General features: G+C 39.5%; 1 protein-coding gene across 3 annotated transcripts in view; it reads right to left on the bottom strand.

The window, feature by feature from the left end:
- bmpr1a (bone morphogenetic protein receptor type 1A) overlaps nt 1-12080 on the bottom strand; it is a 66739-nt gene that overhangs the window by 15275 nt on the left and 39384 nt on the right. For 2 of the 3 annotated variants that reach the window (XM_018095824.2, XM_012966867.3), the window contains 2 exons: nt 11009-11162; nt 440-602 (listed from right to left, as the gene is read on the bottom strand). In XM_018095824.2, the coding sequence (XP_017951313.1) occupies nt 440-602; nt 11009-11069 (224 nt within the window). In that variant the 5' untranslated portion in view covers nt 11070-11162. The remainder of the gene's footprint in view (nt 1-439; nt 603-11008; nt 11163-12080) is intronic. The other variant, XM_018095826.2, reaches the window with a different exon arrangement.

Raw genomic sequence — 12080 nt, 5'->3', positions numbered from 1 at the left:
CTTAGGAGGAGTTGTTAGTCCCAGCACCCACAATTCTATGGAGGGGAAGCTACTATAGAGATATTCATCAGTTTGGTACACTGTCCTGTCTCCTTGAGGACACTGAAAAAAATAAAAGGTTCAGGAAGTAGCAAGGAGTTTAGCAGCAGGGAGCCTGGTGGTGGATGCAATTCCCCCATGGCCCGGTGTCCCACAGACACTAAATATACAGGTCAACTGAATTTTTGAATAACTCCATGTAAAAAGATGTAAAAATGTATTTACAACAATAGAGAAAAACATTATCAGAAAACGTTTTGTGTGTGTAAATAATTAAAAGTTAAAAAGCTCCCAAGTTTCCCAAGAATATAACAATCCCAAATATGTACAGTTTTATGAATAGACCTGACTTAAATAGCCAAAATAAAATGTGTCTGGATACATATGCAATACTACTTACATGCATGTATTGTTTACAGCATTTTCAGGACAGTATCCAGAGCAGTAACAATATAGAAATGGTAGTGTATCCTCTGGTGCCAGTGTTACACCATTTTCCTGCTTCTTTGGGTCTGAATTTGATTTCATTCCTGTTCTGTGTGGCAAGATGTTCAAGTCCTGTCCTGCAAGTGGAAAAGAGTGTGTCAGCTACTTGATAATTTAAGTTTGAATAATCATTTTGGTTTAAACATCAATGCTAATCGCATAATTACTGTAGGCCTATTGCAGATATTAAATGTTAGTTTTCAATAATGAGACAGGATATGCTATTTAGCGAGAAAAGGAGAATTAGCAAACAGTGAGCTGAACTTTGCACCACCTCTGCCAAGTACCTCCGTGTAGAACACAATATCTACAGGCGGGACACTTAAAACATACATTTCATTATTAATAATTAGAATAAACTAATATTGCCTATATGCTCATATGGTGACATTAAACACAGGGGGGTGTATAAAAAGGTGGAATAGAAATGGGGATTGTCCAGATGATCAGTTCTACAGAGATATTTAATACCATGGTGTGTCTGCTATTACTTTTTAGATGCAGGTTCTGCATGTATCTTTCAGTTCCATTCTCTGTTAAGAATCTTCCTACTTAGCCATCTGGACCATACAGACAAAAATGGGCACTTACACCAAAAAAATCTTCTGAGAGGGTCCGGTGCAAACAGCCTTTCCTCCCCGACCCCACTCCTGGGCTTTATCGTGCAGTTATTTAAAAAGGTAGGAGAGAGGCCAGTGAGGAGAGACTGCGATACAGTAGGACCCCACGGTCCAGGTCCCCCTGTCGCCAGTGAGGTCTGCTGTATTGGTAGTTTTGCCACTGTGCACCAAAATAAATAGGAATGCCACCAGTGCAGACTGCATGATGGCTACATAGGTCTGATAGGTAGTGGCTAATATGCATTAGTATAAAAAAAAAAAAAAGTCCAAGCTTAAATCCTCCAAATGGACCCCTGTGCACACATATACTTATACAACCCTATCTATACACACATGATGTAGAGAGTAATATTCTGAGAATTTCCAACTGGTCATCATCTTGTAGTTTTTGGAGTTTTAGCAGCTATTTGGTTGCTAAGATCTGAATTACCTTAGCAACCAGGGTGTTGTTTTAATGAAAGACTGATATATGAATAGGAGAGGACCTGAACAGACAAATAAGTAATACAAAGTAAAAATAACAATTAAACTGTAGCTTTACAGTGCAATACAGGTATAGGACCTATTACGCTTGCGACCTGGGGTTTTCTGGATAAGGGATCTTTCTGTAATTTGGTTCTCCATACCTATAGTCCACTAAATAAAACATTTATATTAATTAAACCCAATAGGATTGTTTTGCTTCCAACAAGGGTTAATTATATCTTAGTTGGGATCAAGTACAAACGTCGGATCCAAGACTTCGCGGGAAAAAAAACTAAGCAACGTGTATGCCATCCCACCGGCAATTTAAATTCTTGGCAGTGAGATGGCATGTCGAGGAGATTTTTCGAGGGTGACTAATCTCCCAGTTTGCCACTGCCTTTAGGAGTATCTTGCTTAAGATGTTTACCATTAATTTATAAGTTATATTCAAATGTAAGTACTATACCTTATCATTCATTAATACAATACAAGGTTTTCACATGTGCGCTGTCCATAAGACCTCTCTGAATAACATGCAAATAAAGCCTTACACTAATACCATTATAATGGCCCATAAATCTAATTTAATATTTTCCTACCATGTAATAGCAGCCTATATAGATTTATCTAATGCATCAAATAGCTGTATCTGCACCTAACATACCAGCCTTATGCTACAAATACATGCATGGATAAATTTTCATTTAAGTCTTAAAGAAATCAGGGGAAAAGCATAGTAATTACCGAGTTGTGATTTTGCAGCCATAGGATCAAAGAGTAGCAACACTTTAACTGTTTTTCAAACAAAATAATCTTAAGATTTAAAGAGTACATCGAAATGCAATGGCACACTGTAGGACTTGTTGCGAACAGTTAAATCTGTGCTACAATGGCCGGCAAATCTCCCAAAAATGGCTGTCGTAGTATAACATCAAAATCACTGCAAGGAAAATTTATTACTCGTAGGGATCTGGCTTAATTGCAAGAAATTGTCTGCCTGATAACCATTCCAATTAAAGCTGGCCAGATAATGTTCAGATTTTAGTCTTTTTCCGACAAATCGGATATCGGTTGTAGGTTTAAATGCAACGATCTGCAACTAATCTTCAGATTAAAAATTGTAGGATAAAGCCTTTAAAACACAAATTGGAGGATGCTCTTAACATGAAATTAGTTGGCGGACACCAATTGAATGAAAGTGACATACAACATTTTCTAGCCTGGCTGATCGACTAAACGCCTGATCTATATGGTAAGAAAATTATCAGGAAGATAATTCGGGGCTCACATGCAATCCGAAAAACCTAGTTTCGTACAATTTTATCAGTATGCATATCGCCAGCTTATCTGTGGACCATACAGACATTTACCTGGTCACCGATGGAATCTTGGAATTAAGTCTCTGATTTCCAATGGGCACTACTCATTAAGGAAAACAGAGTGATTTCAAATCCTATAATCCATCATTTCACAATTGTACAAGTTTAGGGAGGGGCTTCCTTCGAATTTGTGAAAATCAGGTACACGTGTAAAAGAAAATACATTTATATTTATTTTTGGAAGTTCAAATAGCCTGCACCTATTCTACATCCAAACTGAATTAGCTCAGGTCAAAAAGAAAGGCGTAGTTTCTTTTTTATAAGGGTTATCTCTAAGTGAGTAATACTACCTGCAATTGCCATAGTAGAACATATGCTGTAGCTTGAAACACAACTAATGTAAATGACAATGTTCAAACAGTAAGCAATTGAAATCAAATGAAAAAAGTATAGAGCAATCAGGAGGGATACTAAAGATTTTTAGGTAAAATAATAAACACAAATTTTTCCATATTGTATAATTTGTATCTGCTATTAAAGTAAAATATGCAAATTTATAAATATGAATAACAAATAAAGGACTGAAATGCAGACACATTTCCAGACATGCTCAAATAAACCAAAGGAAATACTTATTTTTTCTGCTGCAAGCATTTCCGTAAAATTGTGCAAGACTGTTTCATTTGGACATGAAGAGAAAACACAATCTAGAGCAGGGGCCAAAACAGTGCTCCAGACCTAACTTTCCATTAGAAGCCTCAGAAAATAACTGCATTCATTGAACAGAAAACTGCCTCATAGATCAGCAGTTATGGCAGTCTCGTTATTGCCACAAGATTAGCCATGATATTTTTTCTTAAATACAGTTATAGTATTTTTCAAGCAGGAATGCCTGGGACTAATGTGGTTTTCCTTGATACAGGGTTCCTTCCATAATGAGTTGTAACTTTACATGTGTCATACATTGTGTTTTCTCGACCAATGTAGATAAGATGACGGAGAAAATGCTGATAAAGGCACAGCATCCGCCAGTCAGTGTACACACAGGTTTTTTTTTGGTACAAATATGCATGACAGGTGGGTAACCAAATGACCCTAGCCTCCAAAAATACATATTTTCTTTTACACAGACAAACCCAATTCAGCTGATTAAAAGGAAAATGTTTTTGTAATCTGCATGTTCAGTGTATATACTCGCTTACATATAATGCTGAGGAATATATCAGCACTTTACAATTACTTGTTAATAATAACTATGACTGTCTGCCTGTGCTGCAGAGATCAGATCCACTCTACATTAGGCTTACAGGGTAAGCCAACGCCACCTGCAATCACCACCTTGTTTAACTATAAAGTGACGTAGTCTGGGACTTTCCAGAGAATATATGCACCACCCACTGTCGAACAAGGTCTTTAACATCAAGTACAACAGGACAAAAAATAAAACGCATTTTTTGGACATTATGTAGCTTATGTACCTTTTTCTAGTCCAACTGAATGAGCTAAGGTCAAGAAGCAGTAAACACCAATTGGAGCTGTGCAAGACAAGTTTTCATACATACAAGGTTTTTTTTTTTTATTACAGAAAAAGTGCAAAATCAGTAAAATTACAAAATGTTAGTTTAAATTGGACCCCATGAAAAACTGCAGTTCTTTGAGCTTTCTGGATAACAGTTCAAAAGCTTTTCTATTCTCTCATTATCAGAAGTGGCCTAACACAGTGTATAAAAGGGGAACTGTCACAGGTTAAGGCAAATTTATCTAGATGTCCACAAGCCTAAAGGTAACCATGTGCCAAGTTGTATGGGATCAAATCACTCATTTTGGGGACGACTCACTGAGATCCTCTGGGAAACATGCCACTTGACTACACTAACACCAGAGGTCCACTGTTGTTATCCACTGGATTTTGCACTACTAAAGCTCAGCCAAGGTTCAGCTCCTACTTGGGACAGTATACATTTCTATTTGTTTTTCAACATAAGCAACTAAATAGAACTTATAATAACAACTTTTTTAACTTATTCTTCTGAAACAAGGATTTATGTCCATTTGTCCTGTTTTATGCAGGTCCAGAAGAACTGCTGTGGTAGTACAGCAAAAACCTGCATACTCTGCCTTCCCTACCCTGCCTGTGTGTGTGCCATATTCTGCCTTCCCTACCCTGCCTGTGTGTGTGTGTGTGTGTGTGTGTGTGTGTGTGTGTGTGTGTGTGTGTGTGTGTGTGTGTGTGTGTGTGTGTGTGTGTGTGTGTGTGTGTGTGTGTGTGTGTGTGTGTGTGTGTGTGTGTGTGTGTGTGTGTGTGTGTGTGTGTGTGTGTGTGTGTGTGCCATATTCTGCCTTCCCTACCCTGCCTGTGTGTGTGTGTGTGTGTGTGTGTGTGTGTGCGCCATATTCTGCCTTCCCTACCCTGCCTGTGTGTGTGTGTGTGTGTGTGTGTGTGTGTGCACCATATTCTGCCTTCCCTACCCTGCCTGCCTGTGTGTGTGTGTGTGTGTGTGTGTGCGCCATATTCTGCCTTCCCTACCCTGCCTGTGTGTGTGTGTGTGCGCCATATTCTGCCTTCCCTACCCTGCCTGTGTGTGTGTGTGTGTGTGTGTGTGTGTGTGTGTGTGCGCCATATTCTGCCTTCCCTACCCTGCCTGTGTGTGTGTGTGCGCCATATTCTGCCTTCCCTACCCTGCCTGTGTGTGTGTGTGCGCCATATTCTGCCTTCCCTACCCTGCCTGTGTGTGTGTGTGTGTGTGCGCCATATTCTGCCTTCCCTACCCTGCCTGTGTGTGCGCCATATTCTGCCTTCCCTACCCTGCCTGTGTGTGCGCCATATTCTGCCTTCCCTACCCTGCGTGTGTGTGTGTGCCATACTTGGCCTACGTGTGCCATACTTGGCCATACAGTATGGCACACGTAGGCCAAGTATGGCACACGTAGGCCAAGTATGGCACACGTAGGCCAAGTATGGCACACGTAGGCCAAGTATGGCACACGTAGGCCAAGTATGGCACACGTAGGCCAAGTATACATACTCTGCCTGCCCTACCCTACCTGTGTGTACCATACTCTACCTTCCCTACCCTACCTGTGTGTGCCATACTCTGCCTTCCCTACCCTGCCTGTGTGTGCCATACTTTGACTGTGTGTGCCATTCTTGGCTGGTTTGTGCCATACTTGGCCTATGTGTGCCATACTCTGCCTGCCCTACGCTGCCTGTGTGTGCCATACTCTGCCTGCCCTACGCTGCCTGTGTGTGCCATACTCTGCCTTCCCTACGCTGCCTGTGTGTGCCATACTTTGACTGTGTGTGCTATTCTTGGCTGGTTTGTGCCATACTTGGCCTATGTGTGCCATACTCTGCCTGCCCTACGCTGCCTGTGTGTGCCATACTCTGCCTGCCCTACGCTGCCTGTGTGTGCCATACTCTGCCTTCCCTACCCTGCCTGTGTGTGCCATACTTTGACTGTGTGTGCCATTCTTGGCTGGTTTGTGCCATACTTGGCCTATGTGTGCCATACTCTGCCTGCCCTACCCTACCTGTGTGTACCATACTCTGCCTGCCCTACGCTGCCTGTGTGTGCCATACTCTGCCTGCCCTATGCTGCCTGTGTGTGGCATACTCTTCCTGCCCTATGCTGCCTGTGTGTATGGCACACACAGGCAGCATACAGTGACACAATGCTGGCACTGCTCCTACAGTCTGCACAATAACTATATATTAAAAAACTTTTTAATTGCAGTACCACCTCAGTATATGTTCTTTTTGTAGTGTGCAGGGATTATTTGTGGGTTTCTACTGCTCCTACAGTCTGTCTGATGTGTGAACAGGGGAACAATGTGGGTGATTACAGTCTGAGCCTGAGGTGTGAACACTGCAGGGGGTGAACAATGCAGAGATTAAAAGGTGTGAACAACAAAGGGGATTACATTTTTAAACAATACAGAGGGATTACAGCCTGAATATGAGGTGTGAAACATGCAGGGGGGGGCAGTTAATCACAGCACTGATACCATTTAAAGCTGACACAAGAGTAAGCCATCAAAGCAGCCAGACAGGTGGGGGGCCACACAGAGGGGGGTCGCGGGCCGCCAGTTGGACAGCACTGCTTTAGTGAATATAATGACTAACTTAAGACCCCAAGCTGGCCACAGCAATTTTCTTGTGTTCTGGACAGTGCATGCACAGCAGAGTAAAATAACAGGGTAAATGTTGTTTTGATTATTAAGCTGGCCATGCATGCACCGATGATATCTTATGAAACCTTGTTTCGTACAATACTCCGTGCGTGTATGGCGGTTCAACAAGGCGAACGATATCACAAAGGTGTGGATATCGGTCGTCTCATTTTTCGGGTAGGTTAAACGATTTTGATCAGGCGCCATTGAAGGCCCCCAAGCAAAATCTATGTTTAGGGTTGAATCGGCAGGTGGAGGTAGAATTTTTGTTGTTTCTAACTACATATTTGACAAATCAGCCCTAAAAATCAGTGGGGGAAAGGTCTTTCCTGCGATCAATAGTCACAGGAAGGATTGTAATTGCTACATGTATGGTCACCTTTACTCTACTAAACACACGTTTATCCAGAAAAGCAAAAAATCTATTCACAATTTACTAAACTTATTGTTAAGAAATTTAGAGCTTTTAGACTCGCCCCTCAAAAATATGGGCTTGACGTGATGAAATAGAAAATAGAAGTAGGGGTTACGAATGAAAGGAAATGTAAAGGTATGGTTTACCCTGAGCTTGTCATAAAGGGCTATGCAAATGTAGCACATAAAACTTACAGCATAGGTTTAATATGACTTAGTATTCCTTCCCCAACTCTGCTTAATCTGTAAGACATGGGTGACATCACAGGATGTCCTTTCTAGGCAAAAATACCCTCAACCAGGGCAACATATGCAGTTATTTATTCCATATCACTGCTCCTTATAGATGCACGTGCACATTAAAAATAAGAATTTTTATAAAAATTTTAAAAATATGTCTTTACATTAATAATTGTAGTTAAAGGTAAATTGAAACAATTTAAAAATCATTTTAGGTAACCCCTAGGGCAAAATGTTCTTACAAATCTGCTCAAAAACAAGGATATGTATGTGAATTGAAGCCATGAGCTTAACATAGGTTAGACTTGGTGTAATGTAAATAAACAACAGAGGAAAATGCAATTCGTAAGGTGAAGACAGATGAAAGTATCTGATTAAAAATATTTAGCGTGAGCATATGGCAAGGAATTCTTAAAAACAAAGCTTATATCTTGTCTCCACATGCGTTACTGCTCCCCCCTCCCTGTTTATTGCCTCAGCAGTCACAAAGGAGTCTGAGGTCTGGCAAAGCAGAGTGAATCAGCTTTTCCTCCAAAATGTTTTTCTATTACTTTCTGTTGTTTCAAAGAAAAACAACATCAAACAATTCTCCTGCATAGTGTTAAACTGGCATAAATTCATTTTGTCAGGGATTGTAGTGCATACAACTGGTCAACTTTTACAGATTAAATGGAACCATGTACAAAAAAAGTGGAGGTCAATCATTTTTTTAGAACGTTTTGACTACATACAGCAGATTCTGAGCTAAAGTTTGATACTTTACGACACTTTGTGCCAACTGAGTCATCAAAATAAGATGTTTTAAACCATGATAGTTATAGCTACTTTCCACTGACTGAATTAAAACAATACGTCATTAATTGTGAATTTATTTGCTATAAATACTTAAAACTTACACACAAGTAACTTAAAAATCAGTGAGCTTTTCTTATTAAGTATACATTCCTCTATGTATGATGGAGCATAAAAAAGTCAGTTGCTTTACAGAAATCAGTCCTAGTGGTATGAGAAACGTTCAAGTGTCTTTTATTCATAATCTTGGACTTCTTCTAGTTGACACCGATAAGAAAAATGAAAAATATTTTTGCCAGTGTTAAATGATGTATGTATGAATAAGCACAGTAACTGTATAGTAGCATGTATGCATAAAAATATTCCAGTGCCAAGGACCACACCCATGGAAGAATTTTTGCACGTGCACATAGCTGCTGGGCATGCAGGCAACAGCACTATAAATTAAATGAAACACTGGAAAAACCATTAAAGGAACTGTAACACAATTTTTTTTACATTCAAAATATCCCTTCTATACACTTTCATTATCAAATATATCATACAAAAATTTCAACAGCAGTAGTGGTTTTTCTTAGAAATCTTACTTTAGCACTGATTTATAGAGAGCAGGCAGCAGTTCACTCCCAAGTCTCGCACCACGCTTCTGTTCCGCTCCCCCCTCCACCCCCCTCCCTCTTCATGCAGGCACTAACATCGCTCCTTCAAACAGCAATACTGTAAATCTCTAATCCCCTCTCCTTTTTTTTGTGTTACTGTTCCTTTAAGCCAACCAAGGACGGTGCAGCAGTTTTAATTACAGGCAAACTAGTATGTTAAATCAATAAAAACAACTCTGTAAGTAGTAGGGAAGTAAGAGTATATAACCATAGGTTTTTCCTCAGGTGGTCGCTTTGTGATGTTATTAAATACGCAACACCACACAGCACTGAATATCTGCAAGTCTGTACCTGTGGTGAGAGCAATCAATTCTAAAGACTGAAAAAAGTTTTATATATTTACAAATGGTCTTCGTCACTAAGTAAAGACCACAGGGAACAAGAGAATCAATAAATATGTATAACGGCACGATAGAATGCACACAGGCAAATACCTTAGAGACCACAACATAAGAAGATATGGGTGAAATGGCACTCTTATTGCCCTCATCCTTTTTCCCCAGCTAGGTTTAAAGTTGCTTAATGGCTAAATCAGTGATGCAGGGGAGTGCACAAATCAGCTTACTCTACACTCTCAATATCTCATTGCATTCATTCTAAACATAAAATTATGCATTTGTATGCATTTAATGTACAAAAAATTATTTTCAACTTGCGCATTTTAGATATTGTTTTAAACATATGAGTTTAGGTATTCACTGTTCACTTCTTTTTGGACAAGCAGCAGCCTGTTGCTCCCTTTTCATGGGTGGAAGACTTGTTGTGCGCAGTGTTCAACAATGTACAGATGTGAATGTAGCTTTGATATATTTGTATGCAATGTGGACACTGCAGTTCACATTATGTAATATTTATAAACAAACACATACATACAGGTATGGGATCTTTTATACGGAAATCCATTATCCAGAAGGTAGTGAATTACGGAAACCATCTCCCATAGACTCCATTATTAGCAAATAATTCTCATCTTGATTTCCTTTTTCTATTGTAATAATAAAACAGTACCTTGTACTTGATATCAACTAAGATATAATTGATTCTTATCAGAGGCAAAACCACCCTATTGGGTTTATTAATGTTTAATGATTTTTCAGTAGACTTAAGGTATAAAGATCCATATTATGGAAAGACCCTTTATCCAGAAAAACCCTAGGTCCCAAGCATTCAGAGGAGATTTGTCGGCCACTGTTAAATCTGCACTCTCTGGGATTAATCAGCGGGTAGGTACAGTTATGGGATCCATTATCTGGAAACCAGTTATCCAGAAAGTTCCGAATTAAGGAAAGGCCGTCTCCCATAGACTCCATCATAAGCAAATAATTCTAATGTTTGAAAATGATTTTCTTTTTCTCTAATAAAAAATCACCTTGTACTTGATTCCCATGTAAGATATAATTAATCCTTATTGAAGGCAAAACAATCATATTGGGTTTATTTAACTTTTAAATGATTTTCAGAAGACTTAAAGGTATGGAGTTCCAAATTACGGAAAGATCCCTTATCCGGAAAACCACTGGTCCCGAGCATTCTGAATAAAAGGTCTCATACCTGTACTACTAAAAAAAGAAAACAATGATTTACAGGAAAGGGTTTATATGAAACATTTCCGCAATCCCCACAATCAGGGAGATCTGCTGCAAGAGCATGAACGCCAATCTCAGATGTCTCAGTGGACAGAACTTCTTGGTGCAGCCCAAGCTTTTGGCTCTAATGCTTCTAATTCTAATACAGCTACAAATTATTATTACAAGCATGAATACCTTTATTTTCCTTTACCAATTGATACAATAAGGATTCTTACCTTGGCCATGAATAGCTAGGAGTAAAGCTCCAAAACACGCAATAAAAAGTCTCTCTTTCATTTTGGAAACTTGTCAAACTGCCAGTGGTACAAACCAGGTACCACTTAAAACACAGCTCAAAGGGGGCAACCGTTTCTTTGAAGAAGTATACTTCTGGAATAAAAAGAGAGATGCATAAGAAAAGTGAGACATATCTACAAATGAAATCTCGGTATGCAGGTAAAAATCAACTTGCTATTTTTAAATCATGTACGTATCAATGTTTATAGAGTTGCACTCTTCTGCATGGTAATTTTACATGCTCTTCGATATAGAAAAGGTAAAATTAGACCTCAAAGCGTTCTGGGAACAGTTTACACACCTAAACAGTTAATGCAAACAAAGAGGCTTGTGTTAAGATGAATGCAACACTGGTTTTGGCTTACTTTGGCCTCTTGTTTCGGTGAGCTTGACCTGCACGACCCTGTCAGCCTGGCGCTATTTCTAAATGGAGAAATTGGTATTTGTTCAAGGATGTGCCTCAATTACGGTTGGTGGCTACATCCACCATAAATAACTCAATCTGTCTGTTCATCAAAACCCAGCAACTTTTTATTTTAATTGGGGCTCTGGAGGCATTTAACACAGAGGGAAATTAGTGGCAAAGCAACAAGATTGCCTGTCATTTCCAATTTCACTGTTATGGGGCACGCAGCCTTTGACCTGTGGCCTACTTTTCACACATCTGTGACTTTTCACTAATTAAGAAACAAAAGGAGTTCATCCCACAAGAGGAGACAGGACAGCTACAGGGGGGATTTATACTAAAGAGAGACTCAAAGATGATCATGTGCTACAGTACAGGGCGGCATACATATTATGTACTTGGCAAATGGGCTGTAGAAAATGCTTCAATGTCACTGAAAAAAACCCCAGTTATTTTACATGCTTTATGTGACATAGCTAATATATAGGCAAAATACCCCTGTAATCAAGCCTTTTCACTAAGGTGTGGATTGTCAAATATCTGGACCTTGGGGCATCCGGCCACACACATGGAAGGACTTTCCACATTTTACTTTTATTATAGTA

The sequence above is a fragment of the Xenopus tropicalis genome, chromosome 7, assembly GCF_000004195.4.
Source record: "Xenopus tropicalis strain Nigerian chromosome 7, UCB_Xtro_10.0, whole genome shotgun sequence".
In the NCBI taxonomy this organism is placed as follows: Eukaryota; Metazoa; Chordata; class Amphibia; order Anura; family Pipidae; genus Xenopus; species Xenopus tropicalis.
Note: the sequence above shows the minus strand (reverse complement) of the source record. Positions and strands in the feature narration are given on the sequence as shown.